This window comes from Malaclemys terrapin, chromosome 22, assembly GCF_027887155.1.
Source record: "Malaclemys terrapin pileata isolate rMalTer1 chromosome 22, rMalTer1.hap1, whole genome shotgun sequence".
In the NCBI taxonomy this organism is placed as follows: domain Eukaryota; kingdom Metazoa; phylum Chordata; order Testudines; family Emydidae; genus Malaclemys; species Malaclemys terrapin.
In genome coordinates this window covers 3,335,685-3,355,911 of record NC_071526.1, presented here as the reverse complement: position 1 = coordinate 3,355,911, position 20,227 = coordinate 3,335,685, and the positions used below count along the sequence as shown (strand labels likewise).

General features: G+C 56.5%; 1 protein-coding gene across 1 annotated transcript in view; it reads right to left on the bottom strand.

The window, feature by feature from the left end:
- Positions 1-8,888: 8,888 nt before the first annotated feature.
- FOXO6 (forkhead box O6) overlaps positions 8,889-20,227 on the bottom strand; it is a 102,362-nt gene continuing 91,023 nt past the window's right edge. The window contains exon 2 of the mRNA XM_054011919.1: positions 8,889-13,493. Coding sequence (XP_053867894.1) covers positions 12,081-13,493 — 1,413 coding nt within the window. The 3' untranslated portion in view covers positions 8,889-12,080. The remainder of the gene's footprint in view (positions 13,494-20,227) is intronic.

Genomic DNA, 20,227 nt, shown 5'->3' with positions numbered 1-20,227 from the left:
CCAGAACCACCCCAGGCCTGGCTCTGATCCATCAGCTGAGACTGCTGGGCAGGTGATGGAAACTGAACGGGCCCAGAGGCTCAGGGGGCTGTGGCAGCTCATGGTGATTTCAATACCTGCAGCACCTCTCCCCACCACCATTGCGTCCAGTGCAGCGGTTCCCATGTGAGAGCAGCACAGCCACTGACTATTGATCCCGAGAAGCAGCTGCGGAATAGGAACCATGCAGCAAGTGCCCAGCAGTCAACGTTCTACTGTCAGAAGCAAATTTTCGGCCATTGAAATGAGACCCCTTATTCCCAGTGCAGACGCTTGTTTTTAACTGCAGAAAAAATGGCAGTTTATTCACAGGACAGCAGTGAGCGCAGGGGGTGGTAAATACACCTACCTGTGCCGAAAGGCAGAGCCCGGGGCAGTGTGCGGTGCTGGTTGTTTCCTGAGCTAGAGAGCAGGACACAGACATCTGGACCAGTGAGTGGTTTGCTACCTGATGCCATGGGTTAGCGTTACCACAGCCCAGGCAGGGAGGGGGCTGCAGCGCTGCTATAGATTAAAGCGTCTGATCTCAGAGCCACTGAGCATGTCCCTGCAGTGGGGGACAAAGACACAGGACTGGAGGGTGGGGGTCACCCCACAGTTGGCTGGGCAAAGACCTGAGAAGCACAATGAGAGTTTGGGGTCAAGGCAAACAACTGGGCCATGGGGAAGGGCTGAGGAGGCAGCCAAAGGTGGAGGTGTGGGGGCTGCGAGGGGAGGTGGGGTGCACGTGTGGGAGTAGGCTGCTGAAGGTGGTGATGGGGGTAGGGGCAGAAGGGAGGTGAAATAGGGTGTGTTTTCATAGATTTCAAGGCCAGTGGGAACTATTAGATCATGTAGCCTGACTTCCTGCATATCGCAGCTGATAGAATTTCACCCAGTTCAACCTGCACTGAGCCCCACGACTTGTGTGTGAATCTGAAGGAGTTTTTAACGTTCAACAGAAACAAAAGGAACCCGCGTCATGGCATTGGTCCAGCCCTAGGTGGAAATGGCAGAACTGTGCATAATAATGCAGAAAAGGCAGATGTGGTCAAGAAACATTTCTGTTCTGTACCTGGGCCAAAGCCAGATGATGTGTTCCTACCATATGACGATGATGAAAAACTTTCCATTCCAGCAGTAACTAAGGAGGATGCTAAACAGCAGCTACTGAAGTTAGGCATTTTTAAAGCAGCAGTTCTAGCATCCAAGAGTTTTTAAAGGGCTGGCCGAGGAGCTCACTGGACCGTTCATGCTGATTTTCAGTAGGTCTTGGCACACTGGGGAAGTTCCAGAGGACTGGCAGAAAGCAAATGTTGTTTGACTATTTTAAAAGGGTAAAAGAGATGATTATAGCCTGACGCTGATTCCAGGCAAAATATGGAACGGGTGATACGGGACCCAATTAACACAGAATGAATGGAGGGTAATGTAATTAATATCAAGCAATGTGGGCTTATGGAAAATAGATCCTGTCAAACTCATTTGCTATCTTGTTTTGAAGAGTTTGCGATTTGGTTGATAAGGGGAATAGTGTTGATGTAATATACCTGACTTCTGCCGGGCATTTGAATTCGTACCCCAGGACATTTTGATTAAGAAACTGAATGATATCAAATCAACAGGGCCCACATTAAATGGATTAAAAACTGACTAACTGACAGGTCTCCAAATGTAACCGTACATGGGGAATCATCATCGAGTGGGTGTGTTTCTAGTGGGGTCCTGCTGGGATCAGTTCTTGGCCCTACGCTAGTTAACATTTTGATCAATGATCTGGAAGAAAACATAAAATCATCACTGATAAAGTTTCTAGATTACACAAATATTGGGGGAGTGGCAAATAATGGTGACAGGTCATGGAAACAGAGGGATCTGGGTTGCTTGGTCAACTTGGCACAAGCAAACTCGGTGTGGTTTAATATGGTTAAATGTACATGTCTACATCTATGTCAGCCATACTTACAGGATGGGAGACTCTATCCTGGGAAGCAGCGACTCTGAAAAAGATGTGGGGGTCATGGTGAATAATCAGCGTATCATGAGCTTCTAGTGTGATGCTGTGGCCAAAAGGTGGAACAAAATCCATGGATGTATAAAGAGGGAAAGTTCAAGTAGGAGTAGAGAGGGTATTTGACCTCCATATTTGGCAGTGGTGTGACCATTGCTGGAATATTGTGTCCAGTTCTGATGTCCACAGTTCAAGAAGGCTGTTGATAAATTGGAGAGGGTTCATTGAAGAGCCACAAGAATGATCGAGGGATTGGAAAACAGGACTCATAGCTATAGACTCAAGGAGTTCAATCTATTTAGCTTACCAAAGAGAATCACAGAATCATAGACTCCTAAGGTTAGAATGAACCGCAATGGTAATCTAATCTAACCCTTGTTAAGGGTGATTTGATCACAGTCTATACGTTTCTACATGGGGAACAGAAATTTGATAATAGAGTATCAGAGGGGTAGCCGTGTTAGTCTGGATCTGTAAAAAGCGACAAAGAGTCCTGTGGCACCTTAAAGACTAACAGATGTATTGGAGCATAATGTAATGTCACATGTGTCTGACGAAGTGGGCATTCACCCACGAAAGCTCATGCTCCAATACATCTGTTAGTCTTTAAGGTGCCACAGGACTCTTTGCTGCTTGATAATAGAGGGCTCTTCAGTCTAGCAGACAAAGATATAACATGATCCAATGGTTGGAAGTTGAAGCTAGACAAATTTAGAATAGAAATAAAGTGCAATTTTTAGCTGAGAGGGCAATTTAATCTTTGGAACAACTTATCCAGGGTTGTGATGGAGTCTCCATCACTAGAAACATTTGAGATTGGATGATTTGTGAGACCTGCTCTAGTTCCCACCGGAATTAATGTAGGGACGTTCTCTGGCCTGTGCAGGGCGGGAGGTCAAACTAGCTGATCACAATCCTTCCCTTCTGGCCTTGGAATCTAGGAATCTCTCAGAAAGTCATCCAGTCTTGACTTGCAGTTGTAGAGAAATGGAGGCTTCACCACTTCCCTCAGGAGTTAGTTGTGGTGGCTAATCACCCTCAATGGTAAGAACGTGTCTTATTGCTAATTTGAATTTGTCTGCCTTCATCTTCAAGCCATTGGTTCTTGTTCTGCCTTTCCCTGGTAGAGTAAAGAGCCCTTTAGTAGCACCTGGTATTATTTTCCCCAGAAAGGTTCTTACACACTGTAATCAAATCACCTCTCAGTCTCCTTCCTGATAAACCAAAGTGATTGAGTTATTTGCATCTGTCACTGAGAGGCATTTTCTCCAGCCCTTGAATCAGTTTGGTGTCTCTTTTCTGTGCCTTTTTCAACGTCCTTTTTAAAATGTGGACACCAGAACTGGATGTAGTATTCCAGTATTCTCCAATGCTGTAGACCAAGGGAAACCACCTCCCTGTCTCTACATCTGTTCATACACCTTTTTGGCCACAGCATTGCACTGGGAGTTCACGCTGAGTTGTTGAATAGCATTAAGCCAGGTACCCACACCTGTGGAGCCCCACTAGAACACCTCTATTCAATGATGACTCCCACTGACCACTACTTTCTGAGATCGGTCAGTCAGTCAGTCAGTTCTTAAACCACTTACGTGGGCTCTATTGCTATTCTGCAGTGGTGGGTTTTAATCAGAATGTCGTGCAGCACGAAGTCAAATGCCTTACAAACACCACATCAATGCAGTTACGTTTATCGTTCAAATGTGTAATCTCGTCAACAAATACCAGACGTATTCCATATAAACCATCTTGATCTACATTCCGATCCTTTCATTCTTTATCAGCCACACCACGTCTCAGCTTTGCCATTGTTTTACCCAGGATTGCTGTCAGGCTAACTGGCCTGTAGTCACCTGAGTCATGCCACGTGCCCTTTTTGAATATCGGCCCAACATTACCAATAGCCCAGTCTTTGGAATCTCCCTGCTATTCCAAGACGTATTAAAACTGAACATCAGTGGGCCAGAGCTCTCCTCAGCCAACTCCCATAGGACTCTGGGGTGCGAGTTATCCAGGCCTGATTTAAAAAATTTTATCCCTGGGAATTGTTGGTGTTTGGGGGGTTTGCCCCCTCAGTCTTTCCCCGCAAATTTTCTTTCAGAGAAGCGAGTAACAGTAACCTTCTAAGGGCCTTGGGAGCCTAATTCCCATTTCCAAGAGTGACTCGGGGCCAGCCTTACAAAGGTAGGGAAGCACTGAGTAGGGTTTTCTATTGACTTCAATGGGAGTTAGGCTCAGGCACTTTTGAACCTGTCTGGAGCTTAAATACCTTTGAAATCTGTCTGTCTGGGGCCGAACTCACAGAGAGTCAGTGGGAGTTAGTTGCCTAACTCACTTAGGCACTTTTGAAACTCCCACTACTGCCTCTCTGCAGCTCTAGGAGCCTAAATCCCTTGGTAAATCTGCCCCTGAGTTCCTCGTTCACCTATGAGCTTTTGAAAATTTCATCTCAGGACTTGGGGGGGGGGGGGGGGGGGGAAATCAGTCCAGAAGGGGAACATTTCAAAAGCTGAAAGTCACCGTAAGAGCTGGTCAAATGGAAACATGTAGGTAACTAACCCCCGCTGCCGAGCTGCACTACTGGCCAGGGCAGCAGGTGTAGAGACACGGGAGTTTCTCGCAGTGGGTGGCTGAGCTCAGCGAAGACCCCCAGTGGGCAGTGAGAGGCTGGTGACTGCTGTGATAGAGGCCGTCAATCATCACAGTCATCAGTAAAAGCTAAAGTCCATAAAAAAATTATGTCAATAAAAATGTCAAGATAATGTGGGACAATATTTTTGTTTCACTCACTGGCAGATGGTTCCAGCCTCCGTGGAAGGTTAAGACAGACTCCAGTTTTACAGGCTGTTTTTATGACTAGGATGGTGGAGTCTTTATAGGAATGGACCTACATGAACAGAAACATCTCTAACCCACCCACAAGTGCTTGGGCCCCAGGCAGCATTCACTCGGTGCCGTTCTACGGGGGATCTGAGTGGCTGATCACAGAGCTCCTTCTGGGCCTTAAAATCGACGTGTTGCACACATCACTCAGTGGATTCATGCTGCCTTTTGCTTTGTGGCCGGTTTTTTTGTGATTAAAAAAATTGGGAGCCCAGCTTGCAAATTGGGCACTGAAGTCAGAGAGCTCAGTCCACGAGTGAGCCTTCAGCTGGCAGGCAGAGGGTCCCTGCCACCGTGCTCAGTGGAGTTGGCTAAGTGCTGAACTGAAGCTTAAAGCATCAAAGGGTGGTGTTTGCTGCAGGGCGGAAGGCCTACCCAAGGCTAGGCACCACTTCAGGCCCACTTCCAGCTATGAGGCGATTGGAGATGGCATAACTAGCTGCAGTGCACATGAGTGAGTGAGGGCCATGGAAACGACAGTTGGCTGTGAATAGAGAGGTGATGTGTGGGGGTTGCGTTGGCAGGGGAACGTGGCTGTCAATGAGGAGGTGCTGAGGGGGATGGCAAGGGGGACGTGGCTGTGAATGGGGAGGTGGTGTGAGGGGGGTGTTGGCAGAGGGGCCGTGGCTGTGAATGGGGAGGTGGCGTGAGGGGGTGTTATCTGAGGGGTCATGGCTGTGAATGGGGAGGTGGCGTGAGGGGTGGCAGGGGGACCTGTCTGACAATGGGGATCTGGCGTGAGGGGATGGCAGGGGGACCCGTCTGTCAATGGGGAGGTGGCGTGAGGGGCATTGACCTGGCAGAAGGGGCTATGGGAATGGCTGGCTTCCATCTTTTCACAGATGGCAGCAGAATCTCACTGGTGCTCAGAGCCGGCCGAGGTGGAGGGGAAGGATTTATGGCCACATAGTGGGAAAGGGGCCAGAGGTGACACAGGCCAGTGGTGCAGTGATCACTTCTTTGGGCCGACTGGGCCTGCCACTCACATCCCCTGCCCAGCCCACGGCCCACACACGCAGCCTCTGTCTCACCGTGGGGAGCAGGTCCCCACTACACAAATGCTGCAATTTACTGATTTTCGTCTATTACCCAGTCTTGTGATTGGCACACCGACACTCATGAGTCCAGCCCAGCCTCTGGGGTGCTGGAGACCCCATTTTCCTGCCCCACTGCCCTGGCCCAGCAGACAAGTGGCAGATCTGGATCCATTCTGTACTTGTCCTGTGTTCAGTGATTGCACAGCTTCATGCACCTGAACCTCTTGGCAGTAGTGATGGTCACTTGGAGAAGCCATCCCATTGCCCCAGGAGGGTCCAGCAGGGCCACGGACACTTTGGAAGTCCTGCCTTCCTTTAACTTTCAGTTTGGTCTTTAGTTCCAAGTGCCCAAGGGTCAGATGGGCTCCTTGATAGCTGAGGTGTGTTGTAAAATGTGTTAACTTGTAAGCTATCCCTTTACGTTCTAAGGGGGTTCCTGGGTCTGCTTGTAGGCAAGGGAGACCTGGAGAGAAGCAGGGGATCTGGGTCTATCAGAGTCAGTCTGCAGCCAGCCAGCTTAGGGCTAGCAGGGGTGAATTGGGCCTCTCTGTTTTAAAGAGCAGCCTGCTTTCTCTTTCTCTGGTTTTGAGTTCCTGTGCTTTATTGTTCTGAATTCTAAGAAATAAAGTTGTGTGATGTTGTAGCCTTCCAGCAAGAGTGTCAATGTTTTTATCCAACATCTCGGTGTGTTTGCCAGGAACAAAACAATATGGCTCACAAGTATTGATTATTATACTTGTCCCCCCCTTTAACCTTCCAACTCCCTCTCTGGTCACCACACTGACCCCTCCATCTCTTGCACACACACAAACAGGGGTACGCACACATGTGCGCCTGCAAACACACACACGTACTCATGCACCCACAAGCACGGAAGTCAGCTGGCCATACTTGTAATATTTAAAACAATTTTATTCATGAAAATATGCTGTACAATGCACTATACACAGTTCTTTACATTGCCACACACACAAACTCTAATAGCACAATCAAGAAGGTTACATTGCCTACAATATATGTGCGGTGAGAGATAACAGCCTGTTCGAAACCCTCCCCCCAAGTTTGTACAGTTATAAATACGAGGGAAAGAATGAACTGAAACATCTGTATAAAGCAAACTGTTGGAGCCAGTCCCTCTGAGGAGCCAGCTCCGCTATCGGATTGCTCCTGGCTTGTGTGCCCGTCACTGAGTCACTGAAGCCAGGCCCCACCAGGCCAGATGTGGGAGCCAGGCTGGGAGCATGGGGCAGAGGGGGACAGTGTGCTAGGGAACCGGGTGGGAAGTCCAGAAGAGGAGTCTCCCAGGGGGCTGGGTATGGGCTGTGCTTGGGGACCCATGTCCTGAGGGAGATTTAAAATAACCCCCCTGATTCCTTCAAATCAAAGAACCAGCCTTCTCCTTCCCTGTGCTCCCAGCCATGCTAGGAGCCAAGCGGCTGGTGGCTTGGCACGTGGCCACTGACCTGGAGTCCCAGCGTGGCTGGGCAGGACAGGGCAGCCCGGCCGTCTCTCCAACTCCCTGGACGCGACACCAAAGCTGTGTTTAAACGTGGACTCATGGCCAAGCCACATGACAACAGCCTGTGTAGTGCAGACACCACAGCTGTGTGCTCACAGGCCAGAGAGCCTCGGCCTACCCAGCCTCATGTGCGGCTCCTTGCCGTGGGCCTGCGCAGACTGCATCAGAGCACCGAGTCAGCTCGCAGCGTGCTGGGCCGTCGGGGGCCCCATGCTCCCCAGCTGCAGTGGGGGGTGCTGGCAGCAATTCCACCAGGGAGAGCAGCTCTCCGGCCCCGGTCTCTAGACAGGTGGGGGGCACGGGACTGTGCCCAGGGCCCAGACCAGACCTGGGCACGTATCATCTGACCCTTGCATACAGGAGACCAGGGCTGGGATGGAAATGGAGCTGCAAGGGAATGACTGACACCCCCCCCCCCACCTAATCCCTCCCCATGTGCTTTGCCCCCATCTCCGTCCCGATCCCTGAGCAGCCCTGGCCCACGCGCACGGCCCTCCCCTCCTCTCCCCCTGGCACTGGGGGTGCTGCCCACGCTTCTCCCGCCCTGCACCTAAACTCCTCCGCGTAGGCCCGAGGCTGACCGTGTCCTTGCCTGAGGGCGTGGGTGTCGCTGGGCACCCAGAGTGATGGGTCGTCCTGCCCAGCTCCCTGCCCGCCACCACATCCCTCGCACTGCACAACGACGGCACACACAATGCTTACCAACACAACTCCACCGTACACACGACAACCCCACGGTCACGAACCACAGACAGCTTCGCAAGACGACGTACCCGGGGCTGGCCTCCCAGGTCAAACACACGGCGGGGCGGGGGGAGCAGGCACGGGGGATGCCGGGAGGGGGGGGGGGGGGGGGGCTCTTCTCTGACTGAGGCTTCCTGCTGCTTCCTCTAAGTACCAATGGATGCTCAGGGCTGGGCAAGGCCAAGGGGCTCCCTGGGCATCTCTGTCCCTCTTCCCATCTCCTTGTGGGGAGGGATGTAAGCGCAAAGGCCCAGCTAGCACTGAGCTCCGGGGGCAGGGGCAGGTCGAGGCGTCCAGCCTGCGGAGAGCAGGGAGAGTCCCTGAGACTGGCAGAGAGCAGGAGTGGTGACTGGGCCTGATGCCAAGCACTAGGCACCCCAGTGAGCCTGTTCCAGCCCCAGGACAGAACCAGGCCTCCCCTGCAGCCCCCAGCCCCACGGTAAGCAAAGCACCCTGCCACACCCCTCCTCTCTACCCCTCCTTAGCGCTCCCAGGCTAGGGCAGGGCGAGGGGCTGGGTATTTCATAGCCATCTGTCATTGGCAATTTATTTCTGCAATGAATTAAATACATCTGAAAACAGAATGGGAGTGTCGAAACTGAATGAATGAATGAATGAACGAATGCTATCAACCAAATAATAATAATTTTTAAAAAAGCCTCTGAGAAAGAATATCTAGAATAGAATATATTAAATTCTGTACATGATTCAACAATGTAAACATAATTAATTAATTGGTAATAATGTCTTTATAAATAGACTACGACCTCTATGTACCTGGAGCAAACATCATCAATGGTACATCAATGGGCTCCTTTGTTATTCCCCACCATAGACACACGCCGGGTACCTGATGGACCCTGCTTGGGTGAGGCGAGAGGACATGGCGTATGCCCACCGCAGGCAAGGAGCAGCTGCTAGGTCTCCTATGGCCTTCATCAGGACATGTTGCCTGGCCCTTGGAAGATGCATCGGCTGTGATGCTGGGGGCTGGGAGAATTGCTGGAGGGGTGAGAGAGAGAGAGAGATGGGGACTTTAACAAACCGGCCCCTTTCTCTGTGCCTGACAGTGCTTGGTGCTCCTGGGCCATTCACAGAGAAAGGAGGGGGGCTGCAGGGCAGGGGCATGGGACAGCCCCACTGAGGAGGGCAGGGCCCTTCAGGGCTCCACCTTGCGTAGGGATGAGGACCCATCTCCTCCCATTCAGCACCTGGGATCTCCTCTGCCCTTCACATGTGCCTATGCTGGCTGCTCCCGTGGGAAACAAGCCTGAACCCAGACCACAGAATCACACGCTCCATGGGCCAACGCGGGGGGCTCCAGGCGCTTTCTAGACCACCAGGCCAGAGAACCCTGGAGCCCCATGGAGCCAGGGAGCCCCCAGTTCCCGACTACGTGGGATTATGCCAGGGCCAGTTCTAGGGTCCCTTTCTTGGTGTGTATGTTGAGGTCCCTAGAGGTTGCTGTTTAAAACACAACCAGCCTTCCAGGAGCCCAGGCCTGGTTAGACCTGGGGAATCTTGGAATTTAAGAATGTAAAATTTGGCTCTGGCATCAGTAGTTTGTCACTGTCACTTCCACTGCTCAGTGCTGGGTCGCTCACTACGTAGTTCAGCCTCTCTGACTATACTTTGGGGCCCTAGAAGATCATTTGGGGGGCAAATATCCCTCCCCCTGCTGGGAAGCGCCAGGCCTGTGTCCTGCAGTCAGAGTTCACAGAAACCTCGGTTCCCACCCAGGGGGTTGCGCCCTGGTTGCTCGAGGCTCAGAGTCCAACGGATCGGGGATCCCAGAGCAAAGCGCAGCGGAAGCAACGTGTGTTTCATGTCAGAGCCAGGAGCCGGGCCCTGGTTAAGGAGGAGCTGGACCCCCAAGGAAAGGCTCCAGCCCCAGAGCTCAGATGGTGTTTGGGCTCGACTTGTTAGAGAGCCAGGGACTGTCTACAAGATCCTGGGCAGTTTGGAGATGCTCTGGGTCTGCCTCAGGCCGGTGGTTGCGGAACACAAGCCCGATGTGTGGGGATTCCTGCCCCGATGGGGGCCAGCACAGCCCACTGCCCAGCTGTGCCCGCATTGCAGCTCCCAACCACTCCTGACTCTTCTGGGCACTACCACAGAGGCAAGGGGATTGGCTCCCTTCTCACTTACTGGGAAGGATCCTCCGTCCGATTGGCTCGTCCCCAAACGCTGAGCACCTGCTGTGCCCGTTCGTGCTGTCTGCATGGCTGGCACGGCCGCCCAGCTCAGGTGGGTGGTGCTCAGAAAGCAGGCTGCCTCCCCAGAAGTCCCTGCTGCTAGACCCGGACAGTTAGCCCCAGTGACTCCCTGCTGTGGGCAGCAATAGCACCTCTCTCTTGCCTGACAGACTGGCAGCCCCCGGGCACCTGCCCAGAGCCTGCATACCAACCCCTGGGGCAGGGGAGGGAAGGGTTTGCTGGTAGTGAAAACGCAGGGGCACAGTGAGCTCTGCAGAGGGAAGCAGGTGTTTGAACCCCAAGTCCCATTGGGAGGTCCAGTGCCCTGGCACTGAGCACCCCAAACTCTGGGGATGTTCCGCATCGCAAGCCAGATTCAGGTTTTGCAATCATCTCCCAGCCCTCCGCATATCCCTGACATTAACTGCCGTCTCCCGCGAGCACGCGCTGCCTGCAGACTGCCTCCCCAGCTCCCAGCACGGCTCTCCCGTTGGCTCTTCTAACAAGGTGATTATTCAATGGCAAGAGAGTGCATAAAATCAAATAAATAACTCCCCCCCACACCCCCTAACCTCCCCCAGCCTACCTCTCCAGCAGGGATCCAGGCTAGCAGCATGCCCCTCCCAACAGGCGGCCCAGAGCCTCACACAGGCCCCTGGGCCTGCTGCAAAGCCGGCATTTGCACGTGCAGGGCATGCACGCCTGTACCCCCGCCCACGCACGCACCGACTGTGCATGGCACCATGCATGTTGTATACAGACAGCTGCCAGTCATCGGTGGGTTGGGATTTTTGCAGGCACTGATGATTGAAAACATGGCCATCCCCAAAGTTGGCTGAGATCAAACTGGCTCAGAATCCAGAAGCAAACTCTGGAGAGAGCCCCGTGCGCGTGGGTGCTGCCAGCAGGCAGCCCCAGCTGCTAGCTCCAGAGTTCAGAGGCTTTCCCTGGCTCTCCAGCTACCCCGGGGTTATATCAGGTTCTAGAACAGGCTTAAACAATACACGGAAATCCACTGGTTTGCTGTCGGGTGAGGGGGTGGAAGGGGCTGCAGGCTGACGCTAACGCTGACTGCGGGGGGGGAGCCTCCTCTGAGCCAGCCAACTGCTCCTGATGGCTGCAGCTGCCCTGGAAAACAAGGGCCTTTGCAGTCACTGTGCCTCTGCTCCAGGGCTGCCACCCACCGTAGGTAGTGGGGAGAACCAAACCAAACAAGAGCACAAAAGGTGGGGCCAGTCAGAGGGGGGCAATTTGGAAAGCTTATTCTGACAAATGCGAATGCCTTGGGTCCAGACTCTGCACTGCCTCGCCTGGGAACCCCCCTAAGGGCAGAGGAGGGACAGGGCATGGCTGGCTCCAGACTGCCTTTATGCCCACACCTGATGTGCTTTCTCTTTTGTTTTACAGTGCTAGGGAGAGAACTGGAGTGGGCCTGGGGCTCCCCGGCACAGCCGGAGCTAGCTAGTCTGGCGCACACATCAATGCACTGGCTGGTGGGGCTGTGTCCTGCGCCCGGACGGATCTGTCACCCTGCAGCTCGTGGTCTGGGTGGCTCTCAGGTTTAACAGATGCCTCTAGCCCATCAGAACAAATAAAGGCAGAAGAGAAAGGAAAAAAAAGTCTGTTTCACTGTTCCCCATGTGACTCCTTGGTGGGAAGCATCCGGCTTCGTCTCAGCCAGGCACCCAGCTCTGGTTGGGGGGCTGGGGGGCGCTGGGCAGTGTGGCCATGTTGAGGCCGTTCTGTGGGGGCAGAGCCGAGTCAAAGTTGAAGTCCATCTCATCGCTGTCCATAAAGTCATTGAGGATAATGGACTCCACGTCGCACTCCAAGCTGCCGTTGAACATGTCCAGGTCAAGGTCTGCTGGGAACCTGTCTTGGCCCAAAACAGGGGGGTGGATCGCCCCTTGGTAAGGGCCCTGGAGGGAATCCAGCAAGCTCATGTGTGCCCCTTGGGTATTGACATAGGGATGGAGATGCCCGTGGTGGGGCATGGCTGCCAGGCTGCAGGAGTCACTAGGCAAGCTCATAAGGCTGATAGGAGTGGGTAAGGCACTGTTGCTGACAGCAGGGTGGTGGCTGGCTGGTGACGGGTGGTACAAAGTGTTGCTCTTCATGAGGGAGGCCGAGTGGGCGGGGTAAGAGGACAAGCCCAGCTCCCCACCTCCGCACATGAGGGTGCTCTGTCTGTGGTTGCGGGACGGTGCCAGGATGCTGGCCTGGGCCATGGGCGGCTCGCCCTGAGCCATGCTCTCCTTGTGCGCGTAGGAGATGGAGGAGAGCAGGTCCTGCAGAGAGGCGTTCCGGTAGGAGCCGGCGGCGGTGAAGGTAGCTTGCTTGTTCTCCTGGATGGTCTGCATGGGCAGGCGCCGCAGCAGGTTCATGGCGGGCTGGCTGTAGATGGTCCCACAGTACGTGCTGGTGGCTGCCCCGAGCGTTGAGCACTTGGAGTTGAAGGTGAAGCTGGAGCTCCTCTGCCTGAGGCCGCCCGAGGGCAGCGGCTGGGAAGGGCTCATGTTGTAGTTGTCCTGCAGATCGTCCAGCAGGCTCTCGCCAAGCCCTTCATTCAGGCTGATGGTGCCGGTCAGGTCGGTCAGCCGGGGCAGCTCCACGGAGCACCTGCTGGTTAGGGAGGGAGACATGGTGCTGGAGGGGCTGGGGTACATCAGCGGGGAGGATGGGGTGCCGTCGTCCTCTTCCAGCTCGTCCGGCTCGTGGCTGGACATGATTGGGGAGAGGCGCCCGCCCAGCGTGCTGGCCGAGGAGTTGGCTCGTGTCCGGAAGTCAGCCCAGGCGTCATACTCATCGCTGGCGTGGGAGGCAGGGCTCTCAGACCACTTGGCCTGCTGAGAGGACGGGCTCTCCTCCCCACGCTCCTGAGTCGCCTGCAGCTGCTTCTTCTTGCTGGCTTTCCCTTTGATGCGCAGGAACTTGCTGTTGTTGTCCATGGACACTGAGCGCCGGCGCGGCGGCTTGCCGGTCTTGCCGCCCTCGGGGTTCAGCATCCACCAGGAGCTCTTGCCGGTGCCCTCGTTCTGCACGCGAATGAAGCGGGTGTGCAGAGACAGGTTGTGCCGAATCGAGTTCTGCGGAGACAACAAAACAAAGAGCCTCTGTCAGTGAGAGTCCCCACGGGACTAGTGGCTAGCAGGGGGGGCTTCCCTATGGTGTGTGTGGAGTAAGCACTGCACTAGGACCCTTGAGAGCTGGGCTCCATTCCCTGCTCTGCCACTGGCCTGCCGGGTGACCTTGGGCAAGTCACTGCCCCACTATGTGCCTCGGTTTCCCCATTGGTACAATGGGGATAATGATACTGATTCCTTGGTACAAGTGCTTTGAGATCTATGGCTGGGAAGAGCTGGGGGGCTCTCCCTGTCTCCCTTTGATGCACTGCAGGAGCAGCGCACATGTGCTCTGACATGCACTAGCTTGGGCAGCCGGGGATTTATCAAGGCCTCTGACAGCTGGGGTAAAGGAGCCTCCCCCCCACAATAGCAGCGGTGCTGCAAGAATCATAGAATATCAGGGTTGGAAGGAACCTCAGGAGGTCATCTAGTCCCACCCTCTGCTCAAAGCAGGACCAATCCCCAACTAAATCATCCCAGCCAGGGCTTTGTCAAGCCTGACCTTAAAAACCTCTAAGGAAGGAGATTCCAGCACCTCCCGAGGTAACCCATTCCAGTGCTTCACCACCCTCCTAGTGAAAAAGTTTTTCCTGATATCCAACCTAAACCTCCCCCACTGCAACTTGAGACCATTACTCCTTGTTCTGTCATCTGCCACCACTGAGAACAGCCGAGCTCCATCCCCTTTGGAACCCCCTTCAGGTAGTTGAAGGCTGCTATCAAATCCCCCCTCACTCTTCTCTTCTGCAGACTAAACAAGCCCAGTTCCCTCAGCCTCTCCTCATAAGTCATGTGCTCCAGACCCCTAATCATTTTTGTTGCCCTCCGCTGGACTCTTTCCAATTTTTCCACATCCTTCTTGTAGTGTGGGGCCCAAAACTGGACACAGTACTCCAGATGAGGCCTCACCAATGTCGAATTGAGGGGAATGATCACGTTCCTCGATCTGCTGGCAATGCCCCTACTTATACAGCCCAAAATGCCGTTAGCCTTCTTGGCAACAAGGGCACACTGTTAACTCATATCCAGCTTCTCGTCCACTGTGAGCCCTAGATCCTTTTCTGCAGAACTCCTGCCTAGCCACTCGGTCCCTAGTCTGTAGCAGTGCATGGGATTCTTCCGTCCTTCACCCCAGCCCACCAGTACACCTCAGCCTGGCCAGGCGCGGGACCACTGGGAGTTCACTCTCCACGGCACCTTCAGTCCTTGGCCTCTCTGCTGTGGCGGCAGCAAGGGGGCCTGTTGGTGCCACAGGGGGGCTGCCCCCCAGCAGCGGCACTGAGACTCCATTTCACAAAGGCTGCTGGACAGGAACAGCTCTCCGGCCCGACTCTGCTCTCACACTGGTGTAAATCAGGAGCAGCTCCGCTGAGCTCCTGGAGTGACACTGATGTCAGAGCGTGACTGGGATCAGAACCAGGCCAACCGTGGCTCCCTGGTCCCACTCCCAACTCCCCTCCCCCAGCACAGACTCCTGGAGCCCTCCTTCAGGGCCCCCTTCCCAGCACAGCCCATGCATAGTCCTCTTCAGACCCAGCATGCCCATCCCGCTTGCCTCACTGACACCAGGCACATGCCCAGTCCCTCACCAGCCTGGCAGACAGGCCCTTTCTCCCAGCCCCCCGGTGGGCAGGGACTCCCTGTTCCTGTGCTCGAGCTGGCTTCAAACGCTTCTCCCCAGCCCTGGCTACTATTTCCTGGCGAACGCCGCGCCTCCTTCACACCACGAAGGAAGAAAGAAAACATTTCCAAAGCTCCTGCATCGCTCACCCTGCTGTCCCCTGCGGCCCGGGCACAGGTGAGCCTCTGGGTCAGGCTGGCACTGGACTCGCTCTATTCTAGACACTGGCTACACACCACCCCCACATGCAGCGGGAGAAGCATGCGCCGCGGCGGGAACGGTCTGGTTTGATAAGTACCCTGGGGCTCTGTGTTTCTGGCAGAGGGGGCAGGGCTGAGACATGGGCCTGGCCCAGGGGCAGTGGTGTGGGCCTTGGCTCTGGGGCGAGTTCAGCCCTCAGCAGCAAGTCGGGCTGCAGAGACCCGCAGGCTCATGGACCTTGCAGCTAGGAGCCTAGTTGTGCTCAATCTATGTGTAATGCTGACAGGCCCCAGGGTCGGCGGGCGGGGTTGAACCGGGGACTTCTGGAGCTTAGTGCATGAGCCTCTCCAGCATGAGCTAAAAGCCATCTGGCGGCTAGTGAAGGCTGTAGAGCCGACTCGTTTTCTCTCTCGCTTTAAGTGGTCTCAGTGCCACTAGCTGGGACAGAACCCCCCCCCCACCAGGAGGTGTGTGGTTACATTTGCATGGCCCCTTAAGGGTGGGTGGGTCCCTCCTGGCCAGTCCTAGGCCAGGGCGGTGGGGACACTACAGCCCAGGGGGCTCAGTCCCAGCTCTCTCCAATTCCCTCAGCCCATCATCTGTTTCAGGAAATCGGGAGCCACCCCCACATGCAGGAAGGGTCAGCCCAGCGCCAGGGCTAGGGCCCGGCTCCACGGCACGAATGGTGGCTCTTCAAAGCAAGTCGGCGTGAAGAGTTGGCCAGCAGCCAAGCGGCTGGGCTCCGCTCACAGCAGGAAGCCGCCTGCTGCCGGCGGATCGGAGCCTGCCCGCGGGCAGGGCGCGCATCCCCCAGCATCACACACCTGGCATGAGGGCTGCTTGCAAACCCTTGCGGGGATCCCCTCCCCAGCATGGCAAATCCTGCCCCCAAATCCTCCCCTTAATACGAGGTGTGGGCCTGACCTGCCCGAAGCCCAGAGCATGTGAGTTCTGGGGCCCATCTCTCCTGCCAACAAATGCAGAGTTTAGCTATTGAGGGGGAGATGCTGCCGGCCTGACTCCCCCTGCAGCCTCCTGAGGTACCTGAGGAGGACAGCCTGGTGCACAGGCATGGGCGTGGTAGTATCCGACCCGGAGTTTTCCTCAGCAGCACCTTTGAATCCTGGTGCCAGGTGCTTCTGCAGCCACCTCAGTGCTGCCTGCTTGCAGCAGAGCCCGTCTGACGCTGGAGCATCTTGGGTTCTGCGTTCACAGCCCACCAGGGCTGGTGTGATTAGACTCCCCCAGAGTGCAGCCAAACCCCGGGCAGAGAACACACGAGCTTGCCCGACATGCGGGAGACTCCCGCAGCTCCCCCAGCTGTGCCACGCCAGCACTGTCCTCACCCACGGGTGCGTTTCTGGCGGCATTGAAAGCAGGGTTCCGTTCTGAGGGGGAGCCCCAGGCAGGGCCACGCCCTTCTGCTCACCCCCCACGCTTTGATGCTACAGCAGGGAAGTCCAGGCAGGACGCACGCGGGAGGTGGGGACCGTTACTCTGTGACCCGGGGATTATGCCTCGGAGTTTGGGGGAGTTTGCCCATGGAATTCCCAGCAGGCACCCTGCAGCCGCCCATAGCATGTGTCACTTGTGGGGCCGCTACAGAAAGCCAGGCGAGTGGGAGGTGGCATGATGAATGCTCCCCAAGGCTGCCTCGCACCTGACCCCACCAGACAGCTGGGGGCTGCGCTTTGCTCCCTAATGAGCCCCTTTCAGAGACTGGTCTGGGGTGAAGGGGAAGGACCAGGACTCCTGGGTTCTACGTGCTGCTGTGCCACCAACTCACTGCGTGACCTTGGAGAAAGGCATGTGCCCTGGCTGTGCCTCAGTTTCCCTGTCTGTGAAATGGGGATAAAAGTGGTACCTCTGTAGGCGGCCCAGTGCCCAGCACAATGCCGAGAGCTGAGGGGGAAGAGACCAGGCCTGAGGCCTAGGCAGGGGGCACACTGCGCCAGCTGGAAGCCAGAGATGGGAACATCAGGGAGTTTGCACAAAGGCTGCCTGGGGCTGAACAGGCTCCTGGGTCCAGGTGTCTGTCCCGGCCCTGAGCCCCAGCTGAGTGTGCTGGGGGAGGCAGCAAGAGTTTAGCCCCAGCCCAGCTGGGGAAAGGGGCAGGGGAGGGGGAAGGAAGTTGCCGAGGTGCCTGGGAGAAAGTTTGGTGCGGTTGCCAGCCTCGAGTGGCATACTAATGAGGAGCCGTGCGAGCTCCGGGCCCATCCATCATATTATGTAATGGCTTCCTTCTCCGCACTTCATTTATTTGGAGATTGCTCCCAGCCTGGCTCCTCGCCAGCAGCCACCAAATCCAAGTCTACAGAAATCAATCTCGCGCTGACTGATTAAGCCGTGTTTAGAACTAATTGCTCCTTCGTGTGTGGGGAGAATAAATTACGGGCTTTAATTTCACATCTTTAAAATGCAACTGCAGGTATGGGGTGGCCGTTAACCCCTTCCCAGCCTGCCCTCAGCACGGAACAGCCCCAGTGCCACCTGGCCAGGCCCCCCGGAGCCCAGACAGACTCAGGCCAGGGCACCCAGGAGAGAAACACCTGCCACTGCTGGGGGCTTCTGTGGGGCACATGGGCAAGGAGCACCCTGGCCCTCCGCTCCCTCGCAGCCTGCTGGCTGTCCCCAGGAGCCACACGGCCACTAGCCAGTCCTAGGAGACACGCCCCACCCAGCCCAGAGCACCTAGGGGGCTAGTCGCTGTGCCTCCCTCCAGCTCCACAGCCCACTGCCTCCTGCCCCCCATTCCTCTCTCTGCCTCTGCCCCCACTCCAGCCTCCCCCCTGCTTGCTGGCACAGTGCCTGGTGCCCGGGCCAGCCATGCCCTCCTGTCCTCACCCGGGCCAGCTCCCAGGCCTGTCAGAGCCGGTCCCACCAGGTGACGTTTCTGTGTTGCTGCTAAGAGCCCGGCCCATCCTGGCCGACAGGAGCAGAGATGCTCCTGGGGTGCTGGTGTGCGGGCCGGGGGCACAGAAGCTCCTCAGGCTGCGTCAGCAGCCCCTGATGCCCAGCTCTGAGTGAGATGCAGGGCGCCCCTGGGGGGCAGCACTGTGTTCTGCAGCCTGGGCCCCACGAGGGACACGGGACAAACTTCTCCCGCTGCTCCCACCTGAGCCAGCCCTGCCGCGGCAACAGTGTGGGGCGTCCTGCTGGCAGAGGGAGGCTAACCCACGCCCCGACTGCAACGCCAATGAACGTCTGCCCAGGCTCCCCGCGCTGCTCCCACCAGCAGAGCCCCAAAGTGCCCTGGGGTGGGCAAGGCTCCCAGTCCAGGGACCACGTGCCACCCTCTCATCAGGGCATTGGTGCCCAGGGATTGATGGCCTGGAGCTTCAGACAGGAGCTGCCAAGGGGTGGGGGCTTCGTTGTCTAACCCTGGGTTATGGGTCTTATCCCCAGAACTGCTAGAGCCTGGGCAGGGGCAGGACGCAGTGCCCCCTCCGGCAGGGGGATGCCAGGCCAAGCTCTGCCCATAGCCACATCAATGCACTACAGTCTCGAGGGGCGAGAGGGGAGTCCAGTCTCCAGAGCCCGCCCAGCCCTCAGTCTCCCTGCTGATGCTGCCAGCGAGGTGCCTGGCAGTGTTGGTGGTGTGGATGCCTGTCCCCTGAGAATGGCTCTGTGCCCAGGCCGCTGGAGGCAGGCCCTGACCCGCATCAGGTTGCAAGGATGGGCCCTCATGCACCTGTGCCCCGGCTAGCTCCAGCCAGCGCCCCGTACCACCTCCCTGCGTGGCTGGCAAGGCGAGGGCAGAGAGCCTGCACTGCAGGGCCAGGGAGATGGCAGCGGCTGGGAAGAGCCTGGCGCTCTCGCGGGCTGAGGGTGCTGGGGGAGAGGGGGGGCATGTGGGCGGGCGGCCCATTGTTCTGACAGCAGCTGCCCAGCTCGCCCTGCTCCGCGGGAGACAGGACAGGCAATGGCAGCTCCAGGGACCAGTACCTCCATGCTGGAGCGGACACTCATTCCCACTGGTCACCCAGCTTGCCCTTCCGCCGCCGGGCCAGACCCACGCAGCCACCGGCCCTTCCCCGGGGTCCCAGCAGACGCCAAAGCTGCTCCCAGGTCTCTGCTGAGGCTGATCGCTCTCCCTGGCCTCACCCTCGGTGCCCCTGGCTGGCTGGATTCTCCAGGGCTGCAGTTACACCCGGGGCAATGCAGCGAGCTGGAGGCACTGATGCCACCCCGCCCCCCGCAGCACTGCCAGGCTGGCTCATTGCCATGCCTCCTGCACTGCCCCATTTGGCCCCCGGTGCAGCGGGGTCCCTCTTTCGGTGTGCTCGGCAGGGAGGGCTCAATGCGGCAGCACCTCCCGCAGTACCACCTGCGCTGTGCAGCACAGCGGCACTGTTGCCCCCACTGCCAGCCGTGCCAGGCACGAGTGACGGCACCCCTGGTGCAGGGGAGAGGTGCACCAGCAGCCTTTGTGCACTCGCTGCTTTGACGAGAGGGCAGGGTCCCAAGGCGGGCACTGGCGCCCCCACTACGGATCCCTCTCGGGTGCTGCTCCGTTGGGAGCTAGGCATGGGGATGGTCTGGCCCAGAGCACAGGGGGCAGCCCCATAGCAGGCACCATCTGGGCCACACAGCTCCAGCCACAACATGCTTCAGGCTGTCAGGGTCCAGCACCCGTGTGGGCAGCTGGCCCTGCACTGGCTCCCCCAGAGATCAGTGGGAGTGGGGAGCGCTGGGGCCCTGCCCCCTACGTGCAGCAAGAATCATAGAATCATAGAATATCAGGGTTGGAAGGGACCTCAGGAGGTCATCTAGCCCCTGCTCAAAGCAGGACCAACACCAACTAAATCAGGGATCCTGCCTGAACTGCCACCTCCTTTGGGCCAGGGACTGCCTCAGAAGAGGTGACTGGGAC